Source organism: Syngnathoides biaculeatus, chromosome 5 (assembly GCF_019802595.1).
Source record: "Syngnathoides biaculeatus isolate LvHL_M chromosome 5, ASM1980259v1, whole genome shotgun sequence".
Classification (NCBI taxonomy): Eukaryota; Metazoa; Chordata; class Actinopteri; order Syngnathiformes; family Syngnathidae; genus Syngnathoides; species Syngnathoides biaculeatus.
The window spans coordinates 27,742,677-27,759,836 of record NC_084644.1 but is presented as its reverse complement, the minus strand read 5'-3'; the positions used below and the strand labels follow the sequence as shown (position 1 = coordinate 27,759,836).

At 42.1% G+C, this 17,160-nt stretch overlaps 1 protein-coding gene and 1 long non-coding RNA gene across 4 annotated transcripts in view; one reads left to right on the top strand and one right to left on the bottom strand.

Moving 5' to 3' along the window:
* Positions 1-17,160, bottom strand: part of gramd1a (GRAM domain containing 1A) — a 43,083-nt gene that overhangs the window by 21,625 nt on the left and 4,298 nt on the right. The window contains exon 2 of one of the 3 annotated variants that reach the window (XM_061819139.1): positions 11,347-11,921. The exons of 1 other annotated variant lie outside the window; for it this stretch is intronic. In XM_061819139.1, coding sequence (XP_061675123.1) covers positions 11,347-11,726 — 380 coding nt within the window. In that variant the 5' untranslated portion in view covers positions 11,727-11,921. Of the gene's footprint in view, positions 1-518; positions 750-11,346; positions 11,922-17,160 lie in introns of those variants that run through there. One more of the 3 variants, XM_061819141.1, reaches the window with a different exon arrangement.
* On the top strand, positions 803-11,720 carry LOC133500469 (uncharacterized). Its single transcript, XR_009794912.1, has 3 exons — positions 803-1,047; positions 11,366-11,506; positions 11,590-11,720. It is a non-coding gene; the product is annotated as an uncharacterized LOC133500469 (long non-coding RNA).

Below are 17,160 nucleotides of genomic sequence, written 5' to 3'. Positions count from 1 at the left end.
GTTTACGTATCGCAGTCTCCAATAAACATAAACAATATAATCAGCAACAACATAAAACACTTATTACTGGACCTGTAATAGTCACAGTCATATCACCTCTGTGGTGTAAATCAATTCATTCGGAGTCAACAACCGACGTTTGACGAATTAGCTCCACGGCTAATTTATCAATCACGTTAAGCCACGGAGACCCGAAAAGCAAACAAAAGCACCGGGAAGGGGGCGAATTTACACAGGAGGGGCTGGAGTCGTTTAACAGTGAAAAACGGAGGCTTGTGTGTGGATGGAGGCTGCTGTGTTTCTTTAGCGGGGAGGGAGTGAAGGAAAGGTGGTGGAGACTGTGACCGGATGACCGCTGAGCGACCGGGATTCACTTGAACGCACCGGGGTCGTTTTGCACAAATAATATAGGAAAACCGCTTGAAATTGAACCAAACGGTTGTCGTTTTTCTCGCGGATATGCGTTTACCGTAACAAAAATAGCGACAATGTAAAACACTTCTCATCGAATGACTTACTCGAACATGTCATGAGGGGTTCGCGGTCCCAAGCGGGGGGGGGGGGGGGGGGTCCGAAAGAAAAAAACAACACCCGCACTCCTCTTCAGTGTATACGAGGTGTAGCGATCCTCCGACGGGTAAGAGGTGATGCTAGTAACCCACCATCGCGGTCGTCGACGCCCCTTTCGGACAGACGACGGCTGCCTGCGTAGGAAGAACCGTCAACGGACTGCCGTCCATCCGTAATCCTCTAAACGCACAGATGGGGGAAGAAGGGGGGATGGGGGGGGGTTCGGCTTAATGCCCAGCAGGGAGGGAGGAAGGTTTGGCTCTGATAAACATTTTTGTGACTGGGGGCAGAGATAAGGTCCCACCGCACGGAGCTCTAGCGAAGCAATTCAGAAAATATAAACATTTCATATTCAATTCCACTGATAATGAAAGAAATTGAAATTGTGAACCAATGAACATTACTAGGTGACATTTATAATGGAATATATGGCAAAGTCTCGGGAGGCAAATCAACTCACTGAACTCACTCCCAAAGGTATGGCAAGTGTTTTGTGTATTGTGTCGTACGCGCGTATCTCAGTAAGACTTCACTCCAAGAGGCCATAGGCTTCCCAGATAAGCTCTTAAATGTGCATTCACAGGTATAAGAGTCACAATTATTGGTGTTCCCATGCTGGTATTTGAAGGCTTTTAATCATGTAAAGTTACCTTGTGTATGAAGTGTATACAGATAGGTTTGGGTTGCTGTCCTTACAACGGACTCCCACATTTGCAGTTAAACTTTTGCAAATTCATCCATTTGTGGGGTTTTTTTTTTTTTTGGACCCAGTCTTTTATTCTGAGCCAAATTCTTCTAAAACAAAAAAAAATGTATACAAAGTATTTTTTTTCATGACAAAACATCATCAACTGGATGTATGATATGTATTGTACAGTGGTATCTTTTTAAATAAACACAAAACACCCTTATTCCATGTAGTGGCAATTCAGAGGAATTACCACTGCCTTATTCCTTTCAACCTGAACCCATAACGGCTAGTGTGCAATTGGCCATCAAACAATGCCCACAATTAAAAAACAACCAACTTTTTTGGAAAGTGTTTTTTGCTATTTGGCTTTGCTGTGGCGGGTTGTGCGGGTGCGCCCTAACGTCTTGGGGCCTGCCGCCATGTCCCGGTACTTAGGGCAGTTGACAATAGTCTACAGTCCCTTAGCCAATCGGGACGCAGAACATGATGAGGGGTTTCCCTTGGCAAATCAGGATACAGTACACAATGCGCATTCATGCGCTGTAAAACAGCAACAACACCACCGCCACCACAGTCACTCACATTTGACAAGCGCGTTTGCGCCCGCGCGCCATTGCACTTGCAAATCTGCACGCATAAAATTGGTTACGAGTCGAAAAAAATACATATTGAAAGATGTCGCTTATTTTGTGTAGTGTAAACATTAATTTACGTGTTTATTTCATAAACGTCGTTGACAAAACAAGCCTGCTCCGAAGCAATCAGTATTCACCCGGAAACAGGAAATGCAAGTTAACCGTACTGAGGATGTACGGAAGTGATGCCAAAAGCACATATTCCTAGCTGCTTCACGTACTGCGAGCGCATTTACGTCGAAAGTCATCAAGATAATGAGCCATGTCAAAGGAAATTCAGTTACACCAGGGGTGCTCAATGTGTCGATCGTGAGGGAGTTTTGGTTGAACGTGTGACAGCCCCCCCCCCCTTCTCCAAAAAAAGCATTAGACTATCATCTACCTCGTCGCTTGATTCAGGTTTGGCCAAAATGCCACGCGCATGGACATAAACGCACGTTCTAGCAAGCTGGCCTCATATTTACGGCAGTCGCGGCGATGCACGCGTGCACCAATCCCCACCCCGCCGGTTGACCGCGAGAGGCTGGTTGCTTGTATTCTGGGCACCCTTGAGTTACATTGAAAACATTTTTGGGATATAACACAGGTAATGTTTCATTATCTAATTATAATGAGTATGAAATTTACTTTGACTTGATCTGAGTTATAATGTTAGACTAGTCTGTCCATATACTTTATCTAAATGTCAACGGTCATTTTCCCCGTGGTACCGCATTATCTTGAAATTGAAAACTTTTCCCCTCTACATGCTTTAGGAAGATATAATCTACTGCTATCTTTCATCATTGGATTGACAATAGCACCGTAAATTCCGCGAGATTATAACAATACATCATGATGAAATAAGTTTTGATATGAATATTTGGTTTTGAAATTGAATGTCACACCCGCAACTTTATATCTGCTGGCATGACTGGTGGACAACACCCGTAACTTTATATCTGCGGGCATGACTGACCACACCATGATATAAAGTGATCAGTGTGAGAGCGAGGGAACACTGCATTCCAAAACATCTCTGTGGGAAATTTTCAAACTCCCTTTTAAAGCTACCTGCTCAGTCTAAACTACAGTACATCCCAAAGCACTCTTACAGGACCTAAAAAGGTCACAAATGAATTTAAATTCAGAAATGCTGCAATGAAACGAGTATAAGACATTCCCACCCCCCACACCACCCTTTGTTTTTTTTTACACTGGCACATCACCTCCTACTCTATAAAACAAGCAACGTTAGGGCTTTCTTTTCCGACAACACCAAATACATATTGCAGAGCTGCAGTCCATTTAGCAGGGATAGCCTTTCAACTTCCTTCTCGGCTATTGAATCACCACTTCCAAATATGGGATGGCTGTATCTCGGTTGCTGCTGTCGTTGCGCTTTCCACACAGGAGCCTTTCACATTGAGCAAGTGCAGTGAGAAAAGGTTTTTACTGCTACTTCGGGGGGTGGGGGTGGGTACTAGCATTTTAAATAATTTGATCATTTTCAAGAAGAGCGGTAATTTCATCCATTTACTACATTTTAAATATCTACACATCATGATGAAATAACAGGCTTTCATATTGTATTCCACAAATTGACAGGGAGCGACACGCCTGAGATATGAAACTTCAAGAGCCTTGAAATAAAATGTCCAGTTCAAAAGTAGACACCGGCAAAAAGTATATAGAGGGGAAAAAAGTCCAATTTCAAAGTAAACACCACCCGAAAACATAATTGTGCCTATCAACAGAAGATTTCATTTTGCATTGGATCTATCTCAATTGATCGATCAATGAATCTACTTTATCCCCAAGGATAAATTAAATTGCTTGACGAGTATCAATATTTAAAATAAGAACACCAAAAAGTCATAGATAAAGCGCATAATCTAATCACTAACATTTGATATCGAAACTGAAGCGGTTTCTGTTCACCACTTCATGTTTTGCTACATTTACATTACTTGTGCTTACTCGTATGGGTGGTTTCCTTAAGTGCACACTTTTCCCCCGTCAAGCTTTTTTTTTTAATGATTAATGAGACACTAACTTTTCACGGGAACCTGCGTACAAAATCTTTAAAGTGGGACTGTCATCCCCATAAACATTCTAAAATAGATATAATGAAAAATACATAACAGTATTCCCTTCAATGTCTATATGAAAAAATAAATGTGAGCGAATCGTGCGTCATCCATGCGCAAAGTTGCGCAATTGAGTGTCCCTCGACGTCCAAGTGGTCGCCATAATAAGTCGCGTCCCCCGTTCTTGACGTCATCGTCACTTCGGCTGTTGAAAATGCGCAGTGCCTCCTACTACGGAAGCCAAACAACAGAGATATTCGGATTTTTTCTGACACCGAAGCTCTTTCGAAAAGGACATCACACAACCGAGTGAAGTTACCGGGGCAATATTACACTATTGTTTCGAGCCATATCCAGATGATATGCGATCATTGCCAAACCGCATCCCCGTCCGATCAACTTCCGCGGTGGAGATGAGCCATCACAGCCGGCCGGTGTGGATCATGACAGAGCCAAGCGGTGCTGCTTTCGGGGGGTGCTCACAGACGCCGCACGACTGAGCAACACAGTCAAGCCGGGGCGCTTTATCGCTCGCGAGTTCTTCAGAGCCCCCCACCCATAGCAAAGCCCGACGCGTAGCTTCGCAGATGCTGTGACCGCCGAACGTGACACCTCAGCCGGTGTGGCTGATTTTCGGCGCCGTGGTGGCATATAAGGAGGAGGTGGAGCCGAGCCATGATGCTTTTAGGGGTATGCTCAAAGCCGCAGCAGGACGCGATCTACACTATCGAAACGAGGCTGAGTGAGACATTTTTGGCTGGGCGACGCGCACATCGACACATTTCATATACTATCATGTTGTATGAGCGCAACTAACAGAAATTCCAATTTCGCTCGTAAAATTATGATTTATTTTTAGTAATTGTAAAAAAAGTAAAATACCTAAAACACCAACTTATTTTTAAAAAAATACTGTATATTTTTTACACCATCTTTTCCAACACTCATAGAGCCACATATTTTTTCCTTGAAATGTTTTTCCCTGTTTCTTATATTGGAGTAATAGCAGAATCACTTAGTAATATTGAGTGTTTTCGTACAAGATATAACTTCCCCAAAATGTCCTGTACCGCTGAGATTTTTCTTTTTTTAATCCCCAGGACTTTATTTGTGCCTTATTTTTTTGATTTATGACTATTCCTGTGAAATTGTGCAATTTGGCCTTATTTCACAAACTTTTTGTTTTTATGTCTATATCCAATGAAATGTTTCAATTTCTTATAATCTTAACATTTTCACACATTCATGTTACATCTTTATTCTTGTAAATGATTGACTTACCTATTCATTTTTGTTAGGACTTGACTGCTAAGTATTTTATTGTGCATATTCTTGTAATGATGACAATCCATGTAAACGAATTTTATTCTCTTTTTTTAGTGTGTAGTCTCTTAAAAGAGACAAAGTATCAATTCCAACTAACTGCTGACTATTTAATTTAAGTTGGCCTTTAACTAAATGATTTCCTACTAGCATCTATTAACCCCAGCAACAGCAACAGTCTCTGGAACCAAAGTCCACCTGATCCCTTCACACTCAGTTTACATCCATCCCACTGGATTACTGCACACATAATAATCCAACAACATCAGTTTCTCTGTGTGTAATCTGCTTTTCTGATGAGCAAAGTGAGTTGTGGGGAAACTGACAAGAAATAAACAGTACCTTTTCCTTCCTGCCAATAGAAACGTGTTTCATCAGATTGTGGTACTTTATTCTGAGAGTGACAAGTAGCCCATTTTCTTTTTACTCTAACAAATAAAACACTTTGTCCTAATAGGGAAGTGAAGAAACCCCTCCATGTGTGATGTTGGTCAAGGTATCATCTTCATCCTGGTGGAAAAGCGGTTGCTAAAAACAAGGAGATCAATGACATCATTGATCAGGCGATCAGCAAAAAAAAAAAAAAAAAAAAATTATCTGATCAAATTAGTGAAATGTCAAATAAAAATAAAAACAAAACCTGCTACTTGGATTTAACCAGGGGGCAATAGATATTTTTCAAATAATACATTTTCTTTTGTTAATGGTGTCTTCTTTAAAAAAAATAATAAAAGGAGTAACGTTTACACGGCCCTTGTGAGGATAAGGGGCTCAATGGATGGATACCCTTGAGATAAAACATGAATGTCAGCGCTAAACAAATAATTTAATAATTGTAGTTGATTTCTTCTTTTAAGGATTACTGCATTTTCAATGTTTTGATTTTAGTGAAGTTGTCCAGTTATCACCATGAATGCCCTCATTGGAAAAATATGTAGACTTCTTGTTTAGAAATCATGATCTCAAAATGTGTAAGTCAATAAAATCAATGCATAAAGAAGGGAAGAGAAGAGAAAGGTGTTGAGGGGAATTTGGGATCACCCTCACCATACAGAACCTCCTCTGATTGGGCCTGTATGACATCATCAGATGAGAGACAGCCTCTGATTGGCTGAGAGTGATGTCATGATTCTGAAACTGTGTGAAGCGAGCACGGCGGCCCCAACTCAGCCTTGTTGTGACTGTTCAATGAGTTGACTGTCAATAATAAGCTCATTGTTGCGACAAGTTCTTCGAAGGAGATTCATAAGTAATGATCCACAGTCGAAAAACGGGACATCAGCAAACTCATCTGACCTCTGTAACTTTACCATTACGACCAGTGTGACACTTGGCATAAAATTGTCGCAAAGCGTGTCATGGAAAGTGCTGACCATGCAGACGTTCTGGTTACAGAACACATCACATTATATATGATAGAAGTATAGACGGAACCCTTTCTCTGAATAAATTGGGATGAAATCAACTTTAAAATGATAGAAATGGGCCACTGGAAAGTACACACACAAAAAAAATGCAATTCCCCAAAAGCTGCACGTATACCGTTCATTAATTTGAACTACAGTTTGAACTGCCTGGGCTGGGGGGTGGAGTTCACCTCCCATACTTGGGGGCGGGTCGCGGGTCCTTTGGTGTGTGTGTGTGTGTGTGTGTGTGTGTGTGTGTGGCGGGGGGTGGTTGGGGGGTGTCCCAGGGTGGTGCTGCGGGTCTGGTTGTGGCAGCCCTCTTCATCAGTGGCTAGACAGGACAAGGAGGCGTGCCTCGTAAGCACTTACTTTGCATGCACTCACGCTACTCACTGTAATACTTATTCTTATCACATCTGGGCACATATCTACTGTATGTCAAAGGGTTCCTGGGGGTCTGATGCGGAGTTGGTGGGGCTGCCGGTGATGGACCGTGGTTTTTCCTTGTCCGAGCACCACATACACCCATCTCTGGTTGGCGGTGAGTTGTGAGTGTTTGGGGGGGAGGGGGGGTGGGGTAGTAGCTGTTAGGCAGTAGTGCATGACAGCCTGCTACCCCCCTGGCTCACTGGGCGTCCAGATTTTAAATACACCACACCACTTGGCGGGGGACATTGATTCACTGGGTAGGGCCAATGACTGCTAGTCGGGGACCTGGCAGACACAAAAATCCACCGTGGTGGATGGCTGCTTTGCGTGGGGGCTCTCCTCTCATAGCTGTGGTGGCTCCCAAGGTCCCCACCCTCATTGTTCTCGTCGGGTCCCCCTATTCGCCCCCCCTTTCCAAGAAATAAGGGACATTCTCCTGTCCTTGGGGTGGGTGGGGAGAGCCTGTATTGTGGCCCTGCGAGTTGTAGGGGGCTTCCTGATTTCCTGGATGTTGGCGGTGGTAGGACGTTTGGGGTGGTGTTGGTGTTGTTGGGGGGTGGGGGGAGGGGTTGGGAGGGGGTTATTGCATCCCTGTGGTTCTGTGGCTAGTTGTTGGGATGCCTCAGAGGGGTTAGCGGACCACCTTGGGTCCCTCAGTGAAGGACGTATCCTGTCCACAGGGTTGCTCTCAGGCTGACCTCTAGGCCTGGTTCTGTCGGGGATTGATTGGGTGGGGTTCTGAGCCTGGGCGTTGTGGGCACAGCAATTATATGACATTTCTGTCAATCTTTTTGCATGCACAATGGTGTTAATTCACTTGCATGTGTCCATAGGCACACAATTCTTTCACTGGGTGTGGGACTACACACTTATTGCAACAAATAACTCATGTATAAGTGAAATGCTTATGTACCCCCCCCCCATTTATAATCTTGTTCGATAAACTTCTATAATTCACTAAGTCAGTCCCACTACATTTCTGTTGTATAGCTAGGTTCAGGATCCTTGTCTTGCATGCTTCTTCTCTCCTTGTTCTACCCTATTTTGTCCTTTCCTTGCTTCACAGGGTATAGCGCTACAGTCTCATGCAACAGCCACAATTGTAGTAGATATGGATAAATTGACTTCTCATTCTGTTTACAGTTAGCGCTTTGTCTCTCTCAACCACTCTAGAAATTCTATTCGAAATCACAGAGGAAGCTCCAAAACTCTCTTGTGATACAGTAAAATGGTTCCGGCCTAAAGGGGATGCATATTCTCTGTTCTGCTTATCTGATAGCTGAACGGGACACCAGGAAAAAAAAAAAAAAAAAAGACATTCTGAGGCTCCTTAACTCCAATACTGAAGACGACTTTGGTGGTTACAGCGAACAGGAAGAGGTTGAAGAAAAACTAACTTTCTGTCACGTTGGAGCGGTTTTACTGCAATGTTACAGTCACTGTTTGCAAACAAAGTATGTCAAAAATCATTTACAAAGTCTTTGTGAATATCTAATTCCACAGTGCACGTATACGTTCTTGCCATGTAGTCTGCTGTGGCATATGTATGATAATTGAAAAAAACTACGCACAGAAGATGTGGTTTACAATCCAGTGCACTCTGTAGTCTGGAAAATAATGTACAGGAGCAGCTTGCAGATGGATTTTTTTTTTCTTTTTTAACAGTAAAACGTTTTTCCTCAATAGTACCCTGAACTGGCATGCTGACCAACTGGTTAGTGTTTGTTTATTTATGTGTGGCCTACAATTGCTTGGTAATGAAGACATGTTTAAGTGTCTTGCACAGAGTACTGACATGAACTTGATGAAACACCTTAGGGATTAATTAGACTGGAGAGGGCACGGTGGAGCAGTTGGAAAGCGTCGGCCTCACAGTTCTAAAGACCCGGGTTCAATCCCGGCTCTGCCTGTGTGGGGTTTGCATGTTCTCCCAGTGCCTGTGTGGGTTTTCTCCGGGCACTGCGGTTTCCTCCCACATCTCAAAAACATGCAACATAAATTGGACACTCTAAATTCCCCCTAGGTGTGATTTGGAGTGCAGCTGTTTATCTCTATGTGCACTGCGATTGGCTGGCAACCAGTTCAGGGCGTACCCTACCTCCTGCCCGTTGACAGCTGGGATAGGCTCCAGGACTCCCGCAACCCTTGTGAGGAAAAGCGGCTAAGAAGGTAATAGATTGGAGAGGTCAGGCCTTCTTGCCCAACATCAGTGTGTGACGTCAGAAATGCACTTCTGGTAAAAAAAAAAAAAAAAGTTCCTACATATGGTCCTGAATATTGTGGAAAGCCTTTTCAGAAGAGTTAAAGCTTTTATATGGTAGCGCTAAAATGTGAATCAATGTTATATACATATATAGATTAAGAAGATATGTCACTTCAGATCATATGTGAGTCAAGGCAGGTGAGAGACTAGATTTGCCAAAATAGCGTACGTAGTTTAACACTCTCTTTCACCATCTCAGATGGCTAGATTTTTGCGACAGAGGTAAAAACTATCCCTGTGATGACAGTGGACAAATACTTTCTGGCGTGAGTTCCCTCCTACACTATGTAAACACCAAGTGCCCTTATTCTATGCAGTGGTAATTGTACTGAATTACCACTTCCCTATTCATAACTTGACCCAGTTCGACAACTCGAGCGTGTAGTTATCCACAAACTATGCCCACTACTTTTCTTTTTCTTTCGGGTTGTCCCGTTAGGGGTCGTCACAGCATGTCATCTTTTTCCATCTAAGCCTATCTCGTGCATCTTCCACTCTAACACCCACTGTTCTCATGTCCTCCCTCACAACCTCCATCAATCTTTTCTTTGGTCTTCCTTTCACTCTTTTGCCTGGCAGCTCCATCCTCATTGCCCGTCCACCTATATCCTCACTCTCTCGCCTCTGAACATGTCCAAACCATTGAAGTCTGCTCTCTCTAACATTGTCTCAAAAACATCCAACTTTGGCTGTCTCTCTAATGAGCTCATTTCTAATCCTGTCCAACTTGTTCACACCAAGTGAGAACCTCAGCATCTTCATTTCTACAACCTCTAGTTTCTGTTTCCTGTTGTTTCTTCAGAGCCACCGTCTCTAATCCGCACATCCTGGCTGGCCTCACCACTGTTTTATAAACTTTGCCCTTCATCGTAGCGGATACTCTATGAAACTATGCCCACTACAACCACAACCAAAAACGACACACACAGCTTACTCCCCCATACCTGAATTTTAATGTGTTTTGTGTTTGGGCTAAAGTTTGCCTGCGGTGATGTGACCCCAGTGCACAGCGTGTAGCGAAGGAGTGGTGTACAGGACGGGACAGGATCCTCCTTACAGGAGGCCGCTTGCCAGGTGAAAAGGCGTTATCATGGGTATCAGCCTCACATTTCCAGACTGTGACATCGCTGGGCGAGGAAGAGGAGGAGTAAACACATTGCTATGGCCACATATGGTACAGCCTTCAGTAGCCAAAGGCGCTCGGTGTACGTCCTACTGACTTTCAAGAAAGGCAAAGCAGGTCCCGAAGCTGCCTCCGCAACAATGAGTACCTATCTGCAGCCCCCGAGAACATGTATGTGTATCGCTGGGAATTGTCGTTTCCCGGCTGAGTAGCCTGAGAAGGCAAGTATTTGATAGAGAGCTAAAAGTTCAAAGGTTTTGTTTTCAAAGCATTAAGCAACATGCCCACAGTATCACGAAGCTGAAAGACCATCTACATTCTTAGTCATTTTGAAGCCCCGATTTCACATAAATAGTGATTTTTGTTGTTGTTTTTAATATTGTTTCAAATTTGTCAGCCTTGTCTACATTAGTTTTTCTCAGGGTTGTTCCAAATTAACAAGACATTTTTAGGGCTATGTTCCTAGAACTTTAACATTTAAGTAGAAGATATTTTCATTAAATCTTTAAAAGTGGTTTACACACATTTGTATATAATTTTTATTCAGCTTTGTGCAGTGCATTTCGATTGAATCAACTAAATATAGTTTTTCCGCATTGTTAATCACAGTTGTAAAGTTCAAAACTTGTATGACATTACAGTGGTTCACAATATTAAATATAGCTGCCTCGTATTTAATGAACAAGACTGTATTTTAAATTTAATGTAGGAGTGTGGTAATGGTAAAATGTTTGCGAACCAATTGTCTAAATTGTAATTATCAGGGTTTCGCTGTAGATTGAGTAACTGCCATGTAGTTATAGGCTGCTAAGTGTTGTAGGAGGACACCGCACTAACCTGCAACTGTCCCAGTCAGAGTCCCTACCCAGCAGGCTCTTGAGGGACCAACGGGAGCGCCGGCTGGGAGAAGAGCTACGTGACAAAGATTTGGATGGCGGCAAGAGCAGGTCCTGGCCTTGATCTTCCCTCTTCGAATCAGGGGCCACAAAGGCAGTGGGTATGGAAACAACTTCCTCCTCAATTACGATCTGTGGGGTTGTAGGTAGCTTGTCCGTGCTCTGCTTTTTGGTCCGGCTGCAGCCGCGGTAGGAGTACGGATGGCGGCTGGAACGAGTGGTTCGGGGGCTCGGCGAGCGGGACCAGGACTCTGTGTCGGATGACGGGGGCAGGATGCTCAGTGTCGGGAAAGGGACAGGCTGAGGGGAGGACATGGTCATCTCTGGGAACGTTGGCGGTCAGCTTGTCAGGAGTTTACGCATGTCGAGGTTTCCATCTGAGAAAATGTTCTCAAGAAATCAGTCATTCTTTACAAATAAAATTTTGTGTTTAGGATGTCCACTGTCTCTGTGTGCATGGTTGTTTCTCAGCTCCTCTGCGTGAAGTTTGCATTATGAAGCTCATCTTTGTGACTCCTAGGGGTGAAAAGACTTTGTACTTAAAAGGTACGCTTTCAACCAAGTAGCTATTAACGAGGAGCTTCAGATAAGTAACAAGTAAATAAAGTCCTCCACTGAGCTGTTTTTCATTCTGGTCTGTTCATAGGAGATCGCAGAATATGACACATCAATCTATTAGGGCTGCAAAAATTATTAAATATTTGTAATTTCCCCATTAATAATATGGCAAAAAAACCTCAATTTATTAAAAAACAGAACATTATTTCAAACATCGTTTTTGCACTACTTGCAAAAAATGAATGATGAAAAATAATTTTTTTTTTTAAAATGATGATTCAGTTCCCGGTTTGGTCTGCAAGAGGTCAGAAAATCGGCGAAAGCGTTTTTTTTTCATAGATTTTTTTTATATTTGAGCTGGATAATCAATCACCACTGCATCTCAAAATTCCTTGCAGTCTTTTTTTTTTTTTTTTTTACTACGGCTTGTAGAAAACCAAGGTAAACGTTGCACGTTACTTGCAATTGACCCCTCCATGGATATTGCGCTATCCACGTCACTGACCAATCAGAGGCCAGAGATCTGCATAAAACACGCCCCCTTTTGCTCCCGCCATTTTCTCTGACAACATTGAATGGTCCAGTATAGGTTTTGTTAGCGTTTTATCACATATTTGGGTTCTTTAACAATAGATATGGTTAAGAGGTGTAGTCATGGACTTTGTAATAGTGACGACAGGTATCCTGAAAGGCTAGTTGGTGGAGTTCGATTCGTACCCTTTCCAAAACCGAAGACCCAGTACGAAAAATGCCTTCGATGGATCAAACTTTGTGGAAGACCGCATCATCAACTAAATCCATCTAATATCAACCGGAACAGATATGTTTGCACAAAGGTATGCCTTATATTTGATTTTCAATACATGTCTCGTATAAATTAATTCAAAGTTCTTCGCTAGCATAACATTGCTCCGTGTGAACGATTGACACACTTATTCTTTGTTGAGAGATATTTAGCGATGTTCCGACTGCACAAACGTGTCGCTTTCTTGCCGGCTCGCGGCTGAAGCTTAACCAGACTGTGTTTGCACGAAGATTTGCCCTATATTTGATTTTTAATACACGTCTCGTATAATGAATGAGACGTTCTTCGCTAGCATAACATTGCTACGTGTGAATGATTGAATGAAATCAGAAGCATGGCGTCTCTTTCAGTTAAGAATGTATTGTATTTAGAATCTATAATATATCGTTGATTTGAATGAAATCAGAAGCATGGCGTCTGTCTCAGTTAAGAATGTATTGTATTGTATTGTATTTGCCATTTTTACGAATTGTTTGTCTTACGTCAGCGCACGTGGGGTGACGTCACTTCAGGAGGCATGGTTAAGTGCCCTGTACGGAGGGGTCAATTGTTTTCATATTGTTGGCCCAACCACTTCCATGCTGTTTTGAATGTGAGCCAAGGGTGTCAAGCTCATCTTTGTCACAGATCACAATGTAGTTATGGATCCAGACGGCTGTTATGACTGTAGAACTATATAAATGTATAGTCTCTAGGGTTGTCCCGATCACATTTTTAATGTGACTAACATACATGTTTGAACGATGTTGGAAAAAAACGAAGTACCCAGAGAAAAACCCACACAGAACCTGCAAATTCCACACAGGCAAGGCTGGAATTGAACAAGTATCTTCAGAACTGTGAAACAGATGTAGAGCGACATGTTTGCAGTTAAAAAAAAAAAAAGGGAAGAACATTATGATAATTTTTTTTCCAGATTAGGCAGAATATATATTTGTAAATGTTACTTGTCTGTATGTTATAGAGTTTCTATATACATATTCATTGTTTGAGAATAAATCTAATGCTAGTTCTAGCAAGCCAGTTAATGTGGGAGGGGTTCCATTGACTCTTAGCGTTAAGCTTACCATTCTTAAAGCGATCATGTGTCTTGGACTTAAATTGCAATGGTTGGAGTTCATTTTGTTACGCGTTTAGTAGTAAACTACACTTGCGGTGTCAAACGGTTAAACCCTATGGCATCCTTAAGGAGGGCGGAGGTGTCAATGTGTGATTGTCATGCATGCAGACACAAACACACACTCTGCGTGTCACTTTCAGTCAATTATATTATCCATTCATCCATTATCTAAGGGTCGTGAGACGACTGGAACCTATCCGATCTCTCTTATATTATACTGTAATAAAAATACCTCACAAAGTTGCATTATTCAATATGTTCAATATTACTGTTCCATTAGGCAAGCACTTTGGGTTATTTGTATAATCTAAAATGGTTGAAAAAGAACAAAACAGATCTTTTCACCCAATCTCAATCAGCCGAATATCACAACAGCAACCTGGATTTTCAGACACGTGATTGGATTGGGACATATCTAATAATCACTTTATCATACAATTACACTTAAATTGAACCTCGGCTTTCTAACAGCCCCAGTTTCTCAAGCTACACCTGATGCCTGCTTCAAGTTGTGCCACATGAATATATAGCATATTCCTCTCTAAAGCACTCACTCCTAAAATGAATTGACTAAAAGCAGTCTGTTTCACTTCATTTTTCTTTGTTACGAACTTCAAAGGCTAACCCAAAATGCATCTTCCAAAACTTTTACAACACTTTTTTATTATAAATGGCCCTTTCTGACCTTGAAGTTAGTTCAGTGTTGTGACAATCCTTAACAGAGCTCCATGGCTTAATATATTTAACATTAACATCCATCCATCCATTTTCTTCACGGCTTATCATCACGAGGGTCACGGGGAGTGCTGGAGCCTATCCCAGCTGTAAATGGGCAGGAGGCGGGGTACACCTTAAACTCCTTGCCAGCCAATCGCAAGGCAGAGAGACAAACACCCGCACTCACAATCACACCATGGGACGATTTAGACTCTCCAATAACTGTAAAGCAAGTTTTTGGGATGTGGGAGGAAACCGGAGTGCCTGGAGAAAACCCACGCAGGCACGGGGAGAACATACAAACTCCACACAAGGAGGGCTGGGATTGAACCCGGGTACTCAGAACTGTGAAGCCAATGCTTTCCAGGTGCGGCACTGTGCCGCCAACATTAACATCAGTAAACTATTTTGATAATTGTAGCAACCGTTGTGCCATCTTGTGACGAGATCGATTATTTTTTTTTTTTTTTTTTAAACTCTCTGATTGGTGATCTGTCGCAAAAATCCTGATCATGTAAAGCCTAAATATGACGACGGTGTAGAGAAAAATGATCATGATTACTACTAGGGTTAGGAACGATAAACCGATGGGACCGGATATCTGTTCATAAAGGGAGAGAGATACAACTGTATCGGAAGCAGACTCAGTTATTGACACAAAATATGCCTGTAATACTTAGATAAATTGGTTGTAGGGCTGCGGATCGGATTTAGATGCTAGAAATCGTTTTCCTGAAGGATTATCGTTTTCATTTCATAAAACTAGCATGATAGGTCTATGAACATGTTTAAGCTACTGTGCAATCACGAAAAATAAATTTGCAAGAGGACACAGAGCCAAGTATGCCCCCAAACTGACAATGGACTTTTCCTATGGTGATCCTAAGCTCCGCCCCCTTAGCCATGTCCCACAAGCTTTCAAAATGGCGATTGAACAGAACATGTTTTAAGTCGATTCTCTATCGCGTATTCTAGATAATATCGGGGTATCTTTTTTGCCAAATCCATCAGACTTGTCCAAGAGAGTTCTACAGAGAGGTCTCAACTATTTCACGCAAGGATATGTACACGGAATTAAGATTTTGGACGGAGCAGGACGCAATGTCAGAGCAACAGTGAAATGTTGGCGGTCGATGCAAAAAAGTTTGACGCCTCACAAACTTCATTTTGAAATCCAACAGGATAAAATAATGGAACCGTACAGCGTGTGTAAAGCACTTTACTTGGAAAGATCATGAATAATATCATTGTAGTCTTTATAAGCGAGTGGGTGTATTCATTTGACTTGACTCGTAATGGAACCCAGTGCTCTTTTTTAAAAATCCGATGTGATACAAATAGGCATATAGACATTTCTCTTGCATGACATCGCGCATTTACGTATCACCAACCCAACTCTTTGGCATAAAAAATTACTTCATTCAGCAGGTCAGTGATACACTAACAAAAGTGAAAGTTGTTCTCCTGCAATGTATAAAGCACTGATAATAATTCAATCAAACTCAGAGAAGATACTTTTCCCTCATTTACCTACAAACATACAACCTTGTATTTGTTGATATTGTTCACATTTAGTTGTACGTGCACTCTTCTGGAAGCCTTAATCCATCGTAGACACGTTGTCAACTGTGTTTTAGGATTTAGAAAATGAACCAACCGGGCCCCTTGTAACCTAGCAGGATATCTTTCATCAGAATAGCACGTTCCCCAAGCGCATCTGAGGACCATTTTTTTCGTAACATTAACTTTTCCAAGCTCACACAATTGACAACCAGCATTGCTTGTGGGACACAACGGCGAGAGGGGCGTGTCAAGCCAGGGGTTAAGACAATTCGGCTATCTGATTTGCTATTATAGTACGAGTGATTTGACAGTTCGGAAAGGTCCATTGTCAGTTGAACTAAGATAGTCATAGCAAGTTTAAAAAAAAAAAAAAGTGTATATGCAGTGGCAGTCCTAGGTGGCTTGCATGGTATGTGGGACCTCACATGGGTCTTTAAATATTGTTTCTGCAGAGTTTGTGATGGGTACAATTCGATAAAGAAAACATGAAGGGCCATCTGAAACAAGTACTGTGGTGCCAGAAAGTCACGAAAATAGGTAGGAACTTGCTAACCTCAAAGCACACAGCCATAGTCTGAATTTTTGCAATGTGCATAAATAAGAACGAGAGTTTGCCCTACAATAATACATTTACAATCACGCATCCTGTGATCTGTGTATATTTCCTAATTTCTAACAGTAAAAAATATTCAGTGGTTTTTAAACATAATTCTAAAACTTGCAGATGGTGCATCCAGCAGCTTTCCTAGACCAATTAACAAGAAAGGTGAAACAAATATTTTTCTCCGCTTCACACTGCAGCAATGTTTCTTTTTGGGCAATTTTTTTCATTTTATCATTTACAGAAGATGCATCAAAAAGCTGCATCAAGTGGGGCTGTTAATGGCTGGAGATTGCTTTCACATTCACTACAGAAAAAGAAAAGACATTTCAAAGGGAAAATATGAACACACACACACACACACACACACACACAAGCATGCACACACATA